Source organism: Mastigoproctus giganteus, chromosome 8 (assembly GCF_048544385.1).
Source record: "Mastigoproctus giganteus isolate SK-2022 chromosome 8, ASM4854438v1, whole genome shotgun sequence".
In the NCBI taxonomy this organism is placed as follows: domain Eukaryota; kingdom Metazoa; phylum Arthropoda; class Arachnida; order Uropygi; family Thelyphonidae; genus Mastigoproctus; species Mastigoproctus giganteus.
The window spans coordinates 5,150,719-5,169,873 of NC_143582.1; the positions used below are offsets into that span (position 1 = coordinate 5,150,719).

Genomic DNA, 19,155 nt, shown 5'->3' on the forward strand with positions numbered 1-19,155 from the left:
CAAGCCATTCAAAGCCTTAAACACCTCAATCTGATCACCTTGCAGTTGCCTAGTCTCCAGATGGTGCAATTTGCAGAACTGAAGCCTTTCTTGGTAAGAGCATTGCTTTGTTACCCCTCAACAATCTCACTGCCCTTCTCTGTACTTGTTCTAACAGCTCTACATCCATCCTAAAATGAGGCTTCTCCACTTGTATGCAACTAAAAATGTGGCCTGACCATTGCTTTATACAATGGGATAATTACCTCCTTATCCCTGCTAGCAAAATTCTTGTATATCATTGACAAAACCCCATGTCCTGGAAGCCTGTCTGCATGGCTCAGAGAACTTCATATCTGACTTACAATTACTTATGTCCCTTTCATTTTCCACTGCCCTGAGTGTAGTACTACACAGTTGGTATGTTACTCTGCAATTACTGCTACCCACTTGCAGTACCTTGCATTTGTCATACAAAACTTCAATTGCCATTTCTCAGACCATCTGCCTAATTTTTTTAGATCTTGTTGCAGCGGTATATTTTCATTATTGTCAATAACCACCCTGCCCACCTTTGTATCATATTCAAACTTAGACATTAAGCTTGATATCATCCAAAGACATCCTGACTCGGATTAAAATTCCTGTGAGCATTTCTGGTGTGAGTCATGAGTATAGCCTATGACATGTGTTTGAAGGTTAGTCTAGTAGAAAATCAAGGTCAACTGACAATTCATTTCTTTGCAGCGTAACAAGTGTACCCATCTCAAATTAAAACTTGGTGGAGTACTAGAAGAATTTTAGTCACTGAAGAAATGGCTTGTCCTAGAATCAAATGTAACTGGGAACAAATGTAACTATTCAGCAATTGATGATGTTACCAACAGATTGTCAGATTTTAAAGTTGGGGGACAGGTAAAGAGAGCATTTCATTCATGTTGGGACTCCTGATATTAAATGAACACCATCTGACAATTTGTTGGATAAATATAGGACCATACTGGAAAAATGCCACAAGTTAGGTCAGAATGTGTCTGCAATTCTGCATAGACATGATAGGAGAGATTATATGCTGAAAGCCTTGTGGATTGACTCAAGACTTGAACTCTGCAAGGCTCTGGGGAAATTTTTATCAGAATGGTCCACACTTGTAGGTAGAAGGAATGTTTTGTAGAGATAGTATTCATTTGAACAAAGGGTGCAAGTTTTGCCAGTTTTATTGAGGATACTTTAAGGGTAAATGGAAACTGCTAGTTGGGGGGGGAGATAATATAGACCCTCATTTATCTGATGATATTGGTCAAATTAATGCTTGCACACAATTCAAGGTTTCTTTAAATGTGTGCATGACATTCTGAGAGTGACAGTGTTACAAATGAGCTGGAAGATAAAGCTAGGGAAACAAGCCTAAATAACTTTAAGGAGCATTCCAGGATAGTAAACTATAGACGTAAATACTTAATCTGAGCTGTGTGCATGTACAGATGTCAGGAGTGTTGTCAATAAAATGGGAAAATTTGAACTCCTATTATGTCTGCATTAGTTGTCCTGGTTAGGACAACTAATGCAGACATAATAGGTCCCAGAAACGTAGCACCACCTGGAAATTGGGGATGACAAGTTCCATTATTGCATGTATAATGTATTTCACAAAGATATGGAAGATAGAAGGGGTGGTGTGGTCATGCTTCTTATCAAAAGCAGCCTGAGTGCAAAGCTTTAGCTGAGCCAGAAGTTATGTCTGCCTGCATAGAATCTGTGTGGTGTCAAATAGTTGGAAACAAAAATATAATGAGAGTGTCAGTAATCTACAGACCAGAAGTTTGCAAAAACATGATGAGAGTCTCTACACACAGGTAGAATTCAGAATAAAGTGTGAATGTCTTATTGTGGGTGACTTCCATCTGCCCATTACTGAATGGAATAAGTGGGTATGAAACATGGGGAACAAAATTTTTAAGTAACCCAGATGATTATTGTTGTACCAGCATGTTAGAGAAAATACTAGGTATAAAAATATTCCTGAATTTGTCATTACTCATGAATCTCATGATATCATCACAGTGCTTCAAGTACAGGAACCAGGTTGGTAGGTAGTGATCATGCAATTGTTAGTTGCAGTAGTTATAGGCAAAGGCATGGATTTTAATTTCAAAAAATGAGACTATGGCAGAAGGCACTACATGACATCTCTTATTGGATGGATTGCAGAGGTGGATTAAATACATTAGAATCATGGAATACCTTTAAAGCAGTAATCACAGAAGCCCTGAATGCATATATACCATTAAGAAATACAGCAAGAGAAAGATGCTGAGATGGATGAATATGTAGCTGGCCAGTCTAATTGAACAGAAAAAGATAGTGGGAAAGGTATTATGATAATGAGTACAGAGTGATGAAAAGTAAAGTGCTGAAGCTTACAACAGCTACAAGTTGGTCTGTAATAGTATCATGGATAAGGCTAAACAGGCTAAGGCTGAGTATGAGTGAGAACTGGCTAAGAGAGCAAAGGATGAGGACAAGTATTTTTTCATGTATGTGAATACAAAGACGAAAGCGAACTGGAAATTGGTATGTGAAATAATGAGCACTTAAACCCATGTGGAATGTAATCTGCCTTTTATTACTTAAAGAATTACTGATTATTCTCAGACTTCCTGTACTTCCTGTTCTTGGTACTTCCTGTTGTACATTCCTTAACCTCACATACCAAACTTTCAGTTTGGTTTGTGATGTTTATTGCTCAATATTTTACCACTTTCCAGTTCTTGTTATACCTATGCACCATGCTACTAAAAGAATATTTAAGAATGAAACGAATCTGATCAGACTTTGTGTACTGGGTGTAGGAAAGTCTTAGATAACCAAGCTGATGTTGTTGATGAATTGAATAGGTACTTCATATTAGTAGTCTTTACAGATGAAAGACCCTTCATTCTGAGGAGAGGTGGTGCGAGTGAGGCTGATCCATAAGAAATTAGTGATTTTTAAATTACAGATGACTATTAGTAAAAAACTTTCAAGCCTAAAGGCAAGTAAGGCTCCTGGAGTTGATTTTATATACCCGGTAGTTTTGAGGAAGGCAGCCAGAGAGAGTATTGAACCATTGAGATCAAATATGAGGGCATCTTTGGACTCGGGAGACATTCCCTTGGATTAGAGAAGTACGAATGTATCACCAGTACATAAGGTGGTTCCAAGAGAAGTCAACTACAGACTGATTAGTCTGACTTCAATGGTAGGGAAAATCTTAGCAGTAATGATAGAGTGCAATCCAGGTGACATTTAAATAAATGTGGCATTCTGAAGGGTGTATAACATGGTTTCGTTAATGGAAAATCATGTTTAACTAACTTAGTTGGTTATTTTGACACAGTTACTCATGAACTGGATGTAGGGAGCAATTTCAACACAATTTATTTGGATTTTAGCAAAGTATTTGACTAGGTCCCTCATGAGAGGATATGTATAAGCTGGAACATGTTGGGATTACTGGAAAGATTGCAAGGTGGCTGCAGGGCAAAGGGTTGTGATTAATGATTATTCTTCAGATTGGTGTAACATTAGAAGTGGTGCCTCCATGGATTGGTTCTTGTATCACTGTTGTTTGTGATTTTCATAAACAACTGAGAAAAGAATAAAGAGATGTCAAAATTTGCAGATGACTTAAAGATTGGGAGAGTTGCTAATGATCAGTACCAAGCAGCACTCCTTCAAGACTTGAACAATCCTGAAGACTTCAAGAATGACCAGAAAAGGGCAGTTATGTTTTAATGCAGCAAAATGGAAGGTATTATATTTGTGGAATAGCAACCCCAAAATAAATTATACACTTGATGGGGTTGAATTAAAAACGGGAGAGGAAGAAAGGGATCGGGGAGTTACAATACAGGCAGATATGAAGTTTTCTGAGCTGTGTAAAGAGGCAGCCAGGAAAGCCCATGGTGTCTTATTGAGGATTTATCATATAGTATTCTCTAGAGATCAGGAGGTTATAATCCCACTGTATAAGGCAATTGTAAGACTTCATTTGCATATCGTGTTTAAGTATGGAAATCTCATTTGAAAAAGACATTTGAGCTTCTTAAAAAATGTCCAGAGATGGACAACTCACATAGTGAGATCATCAAAAGGGCAGCTGTATGAGGAAAGCCTTTTATTATGTGTGCTTCCTTCGGAGATCAGCAACCAGTCACCTTAAAGCGGACTTGAGGTTCATAAGACTGTGAGAGGGGCTAGTAAATGAATGAAGGCCGAATTTTCACTCTTATAAAGAATTCCAAAACTAGGGACCCATTAATTCAAATTACAGAGAAAGAAGTTTAGACTAGGAAGTTTTCTTTTAGCTAGTGAGTCAGTGATTGCTGGAAGAAGTTGCCTTTGCAAGTAATTGAGGCTGACAGTTTGAAGAAATTTTAAATCTGTCTCGATATTTTTTTGCATCAGAAACAAAAGACTTATCCCATCATTTAGTTTACTTAATTCTTTTAAAGTCATAAATATCTAGGGTAGCTATCTTATAGATTTCTGTTTTAGCTTTGCAATTTACAGAGCACACTGTTCCCCCCCCCCCTCTCTCTCTCTCTCTCTCTCTCTCTCTGTGTTATTATAGAAACAAATATAAATTAACTGAAATAAATTATTTATATTTTTTTGCAATTTGCATTAAAAGTAATGTTTTATGTAGAATTCATTAGTAATATTTAACAATTTTTAAGAAATAAAATACCTTAAAAATTTTAGCACATACTGTAATCATGGCATTGACTGAAAATAAAATGAAAAAGACAAATGATAAAACAAATCTTAAATAAAACAGAAATTACGTTTACTATAATTCATACTGTTTTCTGTTATAGATTCGCCATTCTCACTGATGAAAAAGAGGAACAGTTTAGTAGACATGGCAGTGAACATCTTGAGCAGCACAAACATACCATTGAAAAACGAAGATCTCTGGTTATCGAGAAAAATTCTCAGTTCAACTCAAAAGTTGATCTACAACCTATTACAGATTTAAAACAGTCATATAAGCATATTAAAGACAAGGAAAGTGGATCAGAAGAGAAAAAAGTTGAAAGGAACAAAAATAAGAAACAAAACCCCTTAAATGAGCAGAATCAATATCAGAGGCAAGTAGGTCAGATTGGTTGATTTGCATTTGTGATTTTTGATTGTGTTATATATTGATTTTCATCTGCTTAATGTAATTCACAAGATCCCAACTTAAAGAGTATGTTCAAAAGGGATAACCAACATATATTGATTAATAACCAATTCAGCAAGGTAATTTTCTGGCTTTATTGCACCAGTTTGCATTGTTGCCCGAAAGTCTGTGTTTCAGACAACTTTTGCAACATTATATTGGCTATGCTACTATACAGTCACAAAGACTGTCCCACCCCATGAGAGCATATTGAGTATATCACTTGTTTGAATATAGAAAATTCAAATCTTCTCAGAAACTGGGAGGAATTCTTAAATTTCTCTTGAATTGGGCTGTAGTTAGCCAATCAAGCAGAGGAATAGAGTTTCTGCATGAAGCTGATTTAGGTTTTTCAACCTGCATAACCCTTGCTGAAGCAATAGATATAATATATACATTTGTACAGTAATGATCACTTGTAGGACCTCCAGACCTGTACACAGTACTCTAGGTGTGGCCTGATCATTGTCTTGTATAACGGGATAATCACCTCCCTGTCCCTGTTACAAAATTCCTATATATCATTGACAAGACTCCATGACCTGCCCTGCCAGCCCGTCTGCACTGCTCAGTGAACTTCATATTTGGCTGCACAATTACCCCCAGGTCCTTTTCACATTCCACTTCCCTGAGTGTAGTGCCACCCAGTTGGTACGTTTCTCTTCGGTTATTGCTACCCATATGTAGTACTTTGCATTTGTCAATGTTAAACTCCAGATGCCACTTCTCAGCCCATTTTCCCAACTTATCTAGAAACAGTTGGAGTAGCATACTGTTGTTAACAACCCTGCCAACCTTTGTATCATCTGCAAACTTGGACATTAAACCTGATATACCTTCGTCAATATCATTGATAAATATGCAAAAGAACAATGGGCCCAACACCGAACCCTGGGGAACTCCACTAATAACATTTGTCCACGAAGAGCAGTGTCCATTGATTACCACTCTCTGTTGTCTCCCACTCAACCATCCCTTTATCCAGCGTAGCAGCTTACCCTTGAGGTCATACCGCTCCAATTTGTACAGCAGTCTTCCATGTGCAATAGTATCAAAAGATTTCCTGAAATCCAAGTATATGATATCAAAATTATTTTTGGCATTCTGTTCCTTTGTGACCACATCATAGTAACCAATCAAATTGGTCAGACAAGACCTCCCTTTGACAAACCCATGCTGTGTCTTAACTATTACTGCAGTCTTGTCTAGATGATCCTGCAATGCTTCTTTAACCAGTGATTCCATTATTTTCCCGGGAACACAAGTTAAACTAACAGGTCTAGTTGTGTCACCTTTTGAACCTCCTTTGTGAATTGGTGATACATTTGCACACTTCCAGTCCATGGGGACCTCCCCTGAGTCCAAGGAAGCTCTCATAATTATGGCTAAGGGTTTGCTTGCTTCCTTTGCTGCCTCCTTTAATATAACTGGATAGATCCCATCCAGTGCCTTTCTTATGTTTAACTTCAACAATTTCTCCTCCACTTTGCTCTCAGTTATTACAAAATCACTTAGCTCTGTTGTGTTTGATAAACTTCCGGCACTCCCCTCATCAAATAACTCTTCATGTGTGAAGAGTTATTGTTTGTAGGCATCATTTGCTCTTTCTCATATTGTGCTCTGCCTTCACGACGAGTTGCCATGATATTGCACTACCTCGAATAAGTAACGCTTCACTAATAGAGAAGACTATTGTTACTTATTCTCAGTGAGTACCACCACCACCACCCAACAACTACTTTGTAGTTTCTTAAGAGTTGTCTATGGTGTATCTACACACCGATATTATATAGATATTAAACTCTTAATGTATTATGCCTTGTGCATTTAGTTATTTTAAATATTGTCATATACACCTTTTGGCATCTTTCATATTGTGTGATTATCTTCACAACTGGGTCCGTCATGTCTGCAATACCAGGGTACCTGCCCACCCACTGATGATAGGCCAATAGCCTTGAAACATATCTGGGTGGTGGTACTCACTGAAGAATAAGTAACAATAGTCTTCTCTATTAGTGAAGCATTACTTATTCGTGGTAGTGCAATATCATGGCAGCTCATCATGAAGGCAGAGCACAATATGAGAAAGAGCAAATGATGCCTACAACAACTACTTTGTAGTTTCTTAAGGGTTGTCTATGGTGTATCTACACATCGATATTATATAGATATTAAATTCTTAATGTATTATGCCTTGTGCATTTAGTTATTTTAAATATTGGTGGTATAGTAAAAAGGAGATTTTGAATGTAGTATTGTTTTTTATATCAAGTACTCATTTTATTATTTTATTCACAGGCTGGCTGAAGTCATGACTCCTTTATGGAAAGATCCTTATATTGTGCAATTGCAGGTATGTTATATCACAGCTAGTTTCTCGAAAAAAAAAATTCTCTGTTTTCACTTAGCTGTTTTCTCAAAAAAAGTACATGAAAGGAACTGTCATTTTTCCTGACTTATTTGTTCATAGGTTTTGATTTGGATTGGATCAAGGACAGTGGAATAGGATTGAGATAAGGCGACTTTACATAGGATTAGTGAGATTAGAAAAATGAAACAAGAATATTGGGATAGGTTTTCAAAAGATTTAGAAAATGAAGTTACATGAGGAAATTATTTTAAAAAATTGTATACAAGTGAAGGGCAGCAAATATTAGAAAACAAAGAAAATAAGATTGGGGATTGGGCAAAGAATTAAATGTATAAATAATTAAAGGAATAATAGAAAAATGAAAAAATAGGAAAATGTTGGTATAGATAAAATAATGAGTTAATAAAATGTAGAGGAGAAAAGCTAACTACAGAATTAAAAGAATTTTAAAGAAAAGAATGTGCCTAGAGATTGGTGGAAAAATATAACAATACCAATATATATAAAAAAAAAAGAGATAAGCAATTTACAGAAAATAATAGGGGTATAAATTTATTAAAAGCTTCATTGAAACTGATTAAAAGGTAATATCAGAAAAATTAAATGAAATTATAGAATTAATGATGAGCAGCAAGAATTTAGAAAAAATAGATCATCACAGATGCAATATTTATAATCAAGCAGATGATAAAAAAAAACATTTGATTTTTAGAGTATAATTGGCCAATTTATGTGTTTTGTAGATTTAACAAAAGTTTTTGATAGAGTTAAAAGATGTAATAGAAATCTTAAAGCTGCAAAGTTCCTAAACAGCTAATAGAAGTAATCAGAGATATATATATAAATATATACAGGGTGTCTCAAAAATATTGGTACAAACGTTTAGGGGAGGTAGGTAACATCTAAAGGAATGTGAATTGCATAGGAACCCATAACCGGAAACGTCACAGGAAAGTAGTAGCAGAGGCACAAGAAGCAGAAATGACAAGACAGTAATTAGTGGCAAACATTTATTTGACATAATATTAACAATGGAGTATGAGATGGATGCATTTCATGATGTTACAACAGATGCTCGAAGGTCCCACCATGAGACGCGATGCATGCGTGACACTGATGCAGCATGGATTGGCGGACACAGTCAAACACACCTGGAGTTTCTTTGACAGTAGCAGCAGCGCAGATGAGTCTCGCCATGAGCTCCATTTCCGTCTCCACTGGTGATTCATACACGATAGATTTGAGGGCCCCCCTCACAGAAAGAAATCAAGGCTTGATAAATCAGGTGAGCGTGGGGGCCAGGCAACAGATCCACCATGGCCAATCCATCGACGCCCAAAACACCTGTTCAAATGGTCATGAACACACCTTCCATAATGGGCAAGCACCCTGTCATGTTGAAACCAAATGTTGTGCCTCACATTTGCTGGAACATCGTCAAGTAACCCTGGTAGAACTTGTTCAAGAAAGATCCGATATTTAGCGGAGTCATGGGGGATGGTAACTGGTATGGGCTGACTAAGCAGTCACCGACCATACCTGCCCACACATTTATTGCGAAGCGATGTTGTGCAGCATGGGGACGCACACCGTGTGGGTTGTCATGAGCCCAGACATGAGCATTGTGCTGATTGAATAAGCCTTCCCGAGTGAAATAAGCTTCATCCATGAACAAAACAGGCTGGAAAATTCAAGTCTTGAACACTTTCTTGGAGAAACCACCTCGCAAAAGCCACATGTGCAGGATGATCTTCGGGGAGCAGTAACTGAACCCTTTGGAGATGAAAGGGGTGTAAGGAATCATTATGCCAGATACACTGTACACTGCAACGAGACACTCCTGAGGCAGAGGCAACAGCACGTGTGCTGATAGCAGGATTATTCTGGACGGCATTCAACACACTTTCTTCCATGGTGGGAGTTCGCGTCGAACGTGGTCTGCCCCCACTACTCCTGTTACCTCTAAATGACCCATAATCGCACAAATTTTGATGCACACACGCAAACAAACGGTGGTCCGGTAAATGTCTGCGAAGGGTTCTCCATAAATTCGTTGAGTGGCTCATCCATTGCCCTCTGCTAATCCATACACTAGGTGCATGTCTGCCAGCTCACAGTTCGTATATCGATGCATGCTCTTCGTGCAGCGACTACTGCTTAAATGAGTAAACCAGAAATTTTCCCTCTCGCAAACTGATGAACAGTGCCGTGTACCGACTTACGGTGATGTTTCCGGTTATGGGTTCCTATGCGATTATCATTCCTTTAATGTTACCTACCTCCCCTAAACGTTTACCAATATTTTTGAGACATCCTGTATATATACAGAGAATAAATGCATAATCAAAACAAATCAAGGAAATGTAGAAGAAATAGAAATAACCAAAGGAATAAGAAGGAAACTCACAGAGTTCAGCTTGATAATGGATTAATTAATGAAGTAAATACAGTAAACAAAGGAATTAGAATAAAAGATAATTAAATACAATCCTATGCAGATGATGCAGTACTAGTGGCAGAGAATGGAAACAATTTGTAAAGAGTGCTGTGTAATTTTAATAAATAGCAAAAGAGTATAATATAGAAATATCAATAGGGCAATCAAAGAGCCAAAGCATAGCAAAAGAACCATCCAGATGTAAATTCGAATTAGAAGGAAAAATGATAGAATAAGTAACATAACTTCCTAGGAATATAGAGAAATAGTTCAGGAATAAATCAAGAAATAGAAACATCAGCATTGAAAGCGAGTAGAATATTGGGGGGTGGATAAATGATATATAATTCGGAACAAGCCAAACATCAATCAGAATTGCTGAAGTTAAAATATATAAAATGATAATAAGACTATAATAACATATGCAATTGAAACAAGATGTGCAACAGATACTGATTCAGATACACTGTTAATGGTTACTTGTTGTTTATCTTGTTATTAATAAAAAATAAAAAAATAAATATAAATAAATGAAAACACATTGGAAATTAACTAATAAAACATTTGAGAGATAAAGTTAAAAGTGAGGAAATCGGTAAACAGTGTAAAATACAACCTGTTAATGAGTGGATATACAGCAGGCCGCCATTATAACATGGTTCGCTTTACGCTGATTCGTTATAATGCTGTTCTTATATTATAATCCGTATCTGACTATAATGCTGTCACAGATCGCTATAACGCTCTTTCTACAGATTGCATTTTTGGCATATTTAACGAAATCATTTCATTTGATGGAGTCGATAGCTTGAAAATGAATATCAAAACAGCATTAAAACGTTTCCCATGCCGACTGGAGAAATTTTCCCATGCTCAGTGATATTTTCTTGCACGCTAATTTAATTGCAGTACAGTGACTTGTTACGTAGTTCCGAGATCAACATTTTAAAAAATGATCAAGTATATTGCTTGTAATATTTGTGTTATATGCATTTATCTGAAGTCTAGTCATCACTCAGTACAGTATTAGACATCGTGCGTAATGGACAGTTTACTTGAACATTGTATCATAATTAATGCAACCAACGCAGTTACATTTTCGAAGAGTTAATAATGGCGGATAAGAATGAAAAAACAACAACGTCTGGGCGCAGTACGAAGACTATAAATGTAAGTAAAAGACTGAATTTGAAAATTAAATTAGATGTTTTGAAGCGAATCGATTCTGGTCAAAGACAAGCGGATGTGTGCCATAATTTAGGACTTGCAAGTTTAACTCTAAGAACAATTACAAAAAAAAAATAAAGAATTAATTTTAGCAGTGGGAAAGATAGCTGTTCCATTACAAGCAACTAGGGCTAGGCTGGCTATTAGGATTTTATTGAAGATAATATCCAGTGCAGAATTCAGTTAAGTTAAATATTATAAAAAAAAAAAAAAAAAAAGAGAGAGAGAGAGATTAGCCAATATGATGATCTGAAGAAAACTCACCTAAAAAAAAAAAAAAAATGTGGAACCATTTTAAACTAGTAAGGGTTGGTTGAATAGATTTAAAATCCAGGGAGAAGCCGCAAGTGCAGATTAAGGAGCCAAAACTTTCAAAAAAGAACTTGTTAAAAGAAAGATAGATATTATGTGTTATACTTCTCAACAAGTTTTTAACATAGATGAAGCAGGACTTTTATGGAAATTAATGCCTAAAAGAAGTTTCATATTGAAAGAAGAAAAAAAACATGCCAGGCTTCAAAGCGGCGAAGGATCGGTTGACTTTATTGTTGGGTGGTAATGCTGCAGGGGATTTAAAATTAATACCCCTTTTAGTTTATTTGGAAGAGGGCCAAAGTTCAACCCAAAATCGACACATTTTTCTTTATTAAATTCATCAGTTAAATTAAGTCAATTTAGATCAATTAAATTCATGATTTTAATTGATCTAAATTGATTTAAATTTTAAATTTAAATAAATTTAGATCATATTTAAATGCATTAGCATTCAAATATTTGTACATATAAAATATTCAGCATGTAATGCAGAATATTTTATATGTACAAATATTTGGATATTAAATATTTTGATCGACATTTGTGTATCTTTTCACTACCGTTTATTATTGATTAGGAAATATCCTATGGCACTGACCGCAACTCACAAATACATATGTTACCTTATGGGAATGCGGCGCTCGCTTATCGTGGATTCACTTGGCGCTCTGTTTTTCCAGAACGAATTATCAGTGTTAAGCGGGGGTCACTTGTATAGTAAAAAAATTAATGGGAAAAACATAGAGTAATAGTATTTCACCCGTGCTCCCTTGCACAGCCCTGTTTCTCCCCTGTCCTGGCCGGGAGGAAGGTCCCCTTGTCTCCTCCCCGCCACCCCCTCTTTCCTTCTGGTGTGGCATGGGCCTGCCTCACTGATTTTGGGGTCATCTACTCTATCGACCCTATACTTCTGTCTCTCACCCCCCAGCCTTTAGTCTCCCCTCCCCCTCTAGCTTTCCAACTAGCGTTCATCCCATGTCAAAATTATCCTAGCCCTACACCCAAAATTCTAAATTCCACACTGTATAACTTAAAACTCCTTGGCCTGACCCAACCTCTAGCGCACCCCCCACCTTTTTTTTTTTTTTTTTTTTTTTTTGTCCTAGCCACTGAAATCCCAGGAAATTAGGTGGCAGGACCTGCCAGAGTACTTATTTAAAAATACTGGTGTACCTGGCTTGCCTCCACGGGGCTAAGTGTGGGCAACGTTGGGCCTCAGTAGGGGTCCAGCGGCTAAATAGCCAGATGAACAACGGTACACGACACTACATCCAACAATATCCATACACTTTTAAATCTCTGGCCTTTACAGTGTTCTGTAACACGTGACAATGTAGACTACACGGAGATGGGGGTAACCCCTGGTGCCGTTAGACCCTAAACACACTTCTAAAAACACCGTTAGACCCTAAACACAAGGAATCCACAGACATTTGCTGCACTGGCAAAAAAAAAAAAAAAAAAATTAACTAGATAAGAAAATACAAATTATATGCATTCCTCCTCAAAAGGCGCTTCTGTAGCCAGGTGGGCAGGAGCAGCAGTGCGTAGCACACGCTTCTCACACACACACACACACACACACACACACACACACACACACACACACACACACACACACACACACACACACACACACTTCACCCATCCTCTTTCACACATCTATCCTGCAGCCATCCTTCCTTAATGTGAATTTATGCTCCCTCATGTCTGTAGTCTCAGCAAGTGGAAGAATGCCATTAGCATTCAGCTTATGGCTGAATTACCATTCAAGTTCAATTACCATTAAATACCTCAGTCAGATCTCCCCACAGGTGCCTAATCTCGAGATGCTATAATTTGCAGAACTTAAGCCATTTTAGGTAAGAGCACCCTTTTGTTCCCTTCACCAGTCTGCTTGTACTTCTCTGCACCTGTTGCAGCAGATCTACATCCTTTCTAAAGGGAGGCCTCCAGACCTGTATATAGTACTCGGTATTCGTCCTAACCATGCATGGTCTGGCCCTATACAAAGGGATAATCAGCTCCTTATCCCTGCTAGCAAAGTTTCTGTATATCATTGATCAAACCCCATGAGCTGTCCTGGCACATGTCTGCATTGCTCAGGGAATTTTATATCTGACTGTACAATTACACCCAGTTCTTTTTCAGGTGCCTCCGTAGCCAGGTGGGAAAGAGCAGCAGTGCGCATCACACGCTTCTTGATTAGACCAGAGTTTGAGCCCATCACCACCAAATATGGAGGATGCGGAAAGGTCAGAGAATGACCACCGCATATCCCGGAGCAATATGGCCTTAGTTGCTAATGCTCCTAAAAAAAAAAAAAAAAAAAAAAAAAAGTTCTTTTTCATTTTCTAATATCTTGAGTGTAGTTCCACACAGTTGATACGTTACTCTGAGATTACTGCCACCCATATGCAGTACCTTGCATTTGTCAATGTCAAACTTCAACTGCCATTTCTCAACCCATCAACCTAATTTTTCTAAATCCTGTTGTAGTAGTGTACTATCATTACTGTTGTTAACCACCTTGCTCACCTTTGTATCATCTGCAAAATTTGATATTAAGCCTGGTATACCTTCATCAGTATCATAAATTGATATACCTTCAATTACATTAATTAATAATGAAAATAACAATGGACCTCTCACTGAACCCTGGGGAACTCTACTGATAACATTAGTCCACAAAGAGCAGTGCTCATTGATAACCATTCTCCGTCTTTCAAAGTGTCAGCCTCAGCTACCTATAAGGACAACTTGTTCCAATGATCAAAGACTCACTGGCTAAAAGAAAACTTCCTACAATCTAATCTAAAGCTCAACCCTCTATAATTTGAATTTATGCTCCTGAGTTCTGGAATTCTCTATAACTGTGACAATTCCATCTTCATTATTTTATTAACCCCTCTTAGAGACTTATAAACTTCAGTCAGTTGACCTCTGAGGTGTCTGGTTGCCAAGCTCTGTAGCCCACATAATCGGAGTCTTTCCTCTTATGGTTGACCTTTTGCCGATCTCTTCATTTGATTTGCCTGTCTTTGGACTCTTTCAGAAAGCTCAGTGTCTTATCAGATGGGGTCTCCATACTTGAACATTTGGAAGACCACAATTGTCTTATACAGTGGGATTATGACCACCCTATCTCTACAGGATAGCATTCAATAAATGATCGACAAGACACCATGGGTTTTCCTGGCTGCCTCTTTACACTACGCAGAAAACTTCCACTCTCATTATATGTTTGCTTCCAATTAACTCACGCCACACAAATTCTATGCTGGCAGATGTAACTTTAGACTCGGTAAAATCTCTTCTCGTTTAGGCTGCTTTTGATAAAAAGCATGACCCCCCTCCACTCCTATCTTCCTTGTCTTTCCTAAATACATTATACATTCGTTATACTTCAGCCATCGTTGATCCATTGCAAAATGAGGGCCTCCTCAACACGTTCCATCAACTGTGGTCGTGCTTTCCTTTGCCATTGTACACCAGCAAATTTCATTGAGCCACCTCATCTTTGGTCTTTTTCTTGGGTGGTTTGGAGTCGAGCAGTATCCATTCCAAAATTTGATTGGTCCATCTATCGTAAGCTCTTGATATGTGACCTTCTTATTTCCATTTTAAGTACTTTATTCTTTCAATGTCACTGACCTTGGTTTGTTGGCAAATCCATGCACGTGTTTTTTGGTCTCGTTTGGTTATTTTCAAAATTTGCCACTCTGTACTTATTTGTGTGACTCTCAATCTTTGTAAAGCTTTGGTATTCAATGTCCATGTTTCACAACCATGTGTTAGGACAGGAAGGATGCATTGATCAATAACTTTTTGTTTGCGACAGAGTGGAAAGTTTGTCTTGAAAACTATATTAAGCTTTCCAGTTGTTTGCCATCCCAGTTTTATGTGCCGTTTAATTTCCATCATGATGTTTCCATCTGTTGAAATTTCTTGTCCAAGGTAAACATACCTTTCCACTTCTTCTAGTCCTTGTCCATCATCATTGAGTTTCTTTGGTCTAGTAAATTTGTTGAACATAAAAAATCTGTTTTCTTGATATTCATCTTCAAGCCACACTTCTTGCTTTCATTCTTTCAGTTTTTCAATGTTTTGCTGTAATTCTTCTGGGTCAGTGGCAAAGAGAATATCATCTGCAAATTGTAAGTGATTCAGGTAATCATCATTTATCTTTAGTCCTTTGTTATCCTGATTTATCTTTCAAAAAATTTCTTCTAAACAAGCATAAAATAGTTTTTGGGAGCTTGTCTCATTGTTATTGATCTGAACTTTATCATTTTTAATCCATATTTTCAAATAGGCCTATGAGGTTGGGAGAATTCATATTCACAAGCAATTAAATTGATACACCAACCGTGTTGTATTAAAATAATAATTTAATACTGCAAAATAAATGTACATAACATAGATATTTATAATTAAAATAATTAAAACTATTTACAATAAAATAATACAAATAAAATAAAATAAGAGCGATAAAAGTATTATAAAACGTTAAAATACTTTAAAAGATTTTAAGTCTTTTAAGGTATTTTAATGTATTTTATTTTAACGTATTTTAACATATTTTAACGTTTTGTAATACTTTTATCACTCTTATTTTATTTTATCGTAAATAGTTTTAATTATAAATATCTATGTTATACATTTATTTAGTAGTATTAAATTATTATTTAAATACAACACGATTGGTGTATCAATTTAATTGCTTGTGAATTTAATCCACATTGATGCAGTCACCTTTTCATATATTGATTGAAGAAGAATATTGATGTAAGCTTCGACTATGCCTTTGTTGTTTGGGGTGTTGATTATTTCTTGTTTTGTCAGCGAGTCAAATGCTTTTCAAAGTCAATGAAGGCTGTACGTAATGGAAGGTTGTAATCATTGTGCCGCTCTATAACTTGCTGCACTGCTTGGATGTGATCCATTGTACTAAAGCCGCTTTTGAAACTTGTTCTTTGGTTGTGCTGCATCAAGTATAGTATTGTGCCTATTCTTCTTGAAGGTATGCCGACCGGGCTAGCCGAGTGGGTAAAGTACCTGCCCGGCAACCCAAAGGTCGCGGGTTCGATTCCCGCCTCGGGCTTGGATCAAAGTACTGCAAAAACCTTGGGAGGTGCAATATGGCCACAGAAGCCGATGCGCCAAAAACTACCAAATCAAAAAAAAAAAAAAAAAATCTTGAAGGTATCTTATGAAAAAAGGCGCCTCCATAGCCAGGTGGGCAGGAGCAGCAATACATACCACACGCTTCTTGATTAGACCGGGGTTCGAGCCCGTGCCCACCAAATACAGAGGATGCGGAAAGGTCAGGGAATGACCACCGCATATTCCCGGAGCAATATGGCCTTAGTTGCTAATGCTCCTAAAAACCAAATAACAACAACAAAACATAACATCTTATGAAAACTTTGTAGACAACTGGCAATAGGCTTATTAGTTGGTAGTTTTTAAAACTGCTGTATCACCTTTTTTGTGTAGTAGAATGGCTTCTGCATTTTTCCATGCTTACAGGTTACTTTATTCAGTAGAAGGCATTTTGAAAATAGTTTGGCTAGAACTTTACATAGCAGCTGTCTTCAGTTTTCAACATTTCAACAGTGACTTTATTGGGGTTTGCTGCTTCACCATTTTTCATTGATTTTATAGCATCTTCTACTTCTACAAAAATTTCTGGTACGGCTTCTGCATATGGTATTGGATCCAATTGTTGTCCCTTTATCCTTATAAAGATTTGAATAAAATTCTTCCACTTGCTTTAATATTTGTTGTTGGGTTTTTGTTGTGCCGTCCTCAAGCTTCAAAGCAAACATTTAACTCTTGTATATAAGAGTCAAATTTTGCTTTGAGGATTTTTTGTTTTGCTTTCTTTAGCCCTTGATTTTCATCTGGTGTTCTTCTGATGAGATCAACATTGAACTTTGTAAAAGGAATAAATATTCATTTTGCATTCCTTTCTGTAACAGAGCATTCAGTGAAGATTTTTATATAGAAATCATAATGCAAGGCTGTTTTATTCTAAATTTAAATGTAAATTAGTTATTGGCATTTTATTATTGTAAATAAATTGATCTCTAATCCAATTATTATTATTTATAATATTGTGGCATCTGGTTTATGACCTTTTTTTTTTTCTTTTGTTTTTTTAAAGAAAAAATATGATAAAAACATCAGTATAATGAAGCACTTTGGAATTCAGTTAAGGACAGCTAAGTCTAAAACATTATTGGATTCTTATGGACTTCCATGCCCGTTGGAACAGGTCAAATCTTCTGTGAGTAAATGAATAGATTTTTGTTTGGATATTTCTTCATTATAATATTTCAGAAAAATAATGTATATCATTCAAGTTACTTCTGCTGAAGTAGTCTTAAAAAAGTTTAGATTAACAGATTAGAGGGTTTGAACAGTTTTCTTGTGAACAGTAAAATATTTGAATATTAGCATTAGCATTAGTAGAGGCATTTGATGCAAGAAAGCAAGCTTATGCAGCATCAGCCAAAAAAAAAAAAAAAACCCACTTCCGCTTCACCCCTCTGTTCGTTCAAAATACCTGTCCAGCTGAGCCTTAAACTTATTTAGGCTATCAACCTCCACCACAAGGGATGGAAGTCTGTTCCACCAACCAACCACCCGCTGGCTAAAGGCAAATTTCCGCACGTCTATCCTACATCTGTCTTTCCTCAATTTGAATTTATGCCCTCTCAGGTGATTTTTCTGAGCTAGAGGAAGAATCCCATCAGCATTGAGCATGCTTAAACCATTCAAGGCTTTATACACCTCTATCAGATCACCTCGCTGGTGCCTAGTCTCCAGACACTGTAATTTGCAAAACTTAAGCCTTTCTTCGTAAGAGCACCCCTTTGTTCCATTCACTAATCTTGTTGCCCTTCTCTGTACTCGTTCCAGCAGCTCTACATCCTTCTTGAAATGAGGCCTCCAGACCTGTATACAGTACTCTAGGTGTGGCCTGACCATCGCCTTATACCTTATACAATGGAATAATCACCTCCTTATCCCTGCTGGAAAAATTCCTGTATATCATTGACAATACGCCATGAGCTACTCTTGCAGCCCGTCTGCACTGCTCAGAGAACTTCATATCTGCCTGCACAACCACCCCTAAGTCCCTTTCATTCTCTACCACTGTCAGTGTAGTACCACAGAGTTGATACGTTGCTCTGGGGTTGCTGTTTCCCATGTGTAGTACTTTACATTTGTCAATATTAAACTTCATTTGCCACCTCTCAGCCCATCTGCTCAACCTTTCCAGATGCTGTTGCAGCAGCATAGTGTCCGTAGTGTCCTTGACAACCCTGCCAACCTTTGTATCGTCTGCAAACTTGGACATTAAGCCGGATATACCATCATCAATATCATTTATAAATACAGAAAACAATAATGGACCCAACACTGAACCCTGAGGGACTCCACTAATAACATCAGTCCACGATGAGCAGTGTCCATTGATTACCACTCTCTGTCTTCTCCCCCTCAACCACCCCTTTATCCATAGCAGCAATTTGCCTCCAATGTCACACTGCTCCAATTTGTGTAGCAGTCTTCCATGTGCAACAGTATCAAAAGCCTTTCTAA

The 19,155-nt window shown here is 37.2% G+C and overlaps 1 protein-coding gene across 1 annotated transcript in view; it reads left to right on the forward strand.

The window, feature by feature from the left end:
- The first annotated feature begins 7,502 nt into the window (after positions 1-7,502).
- LOC150081219 (tRNA (uracil-5-)-methyltransferase homolog B-like) overlaps positions 7,503-19,155 on the forward strand; it is a 44,369-nt gene continuing 32,716 nt past the window's right edge. The window contains exons 1-2 of the mRNA XM_090379429.1: positions 7,503-7,544; positions 17,711-17,833. Coding sequence (XP_090235555.1) covers positions 7,503-7,544; positions 17,711-17,833 — 165 coding nt within the window. The remainder of the gene's footprint in view (positions 7,545-17,710; positions 17,834-19,155) is intronic.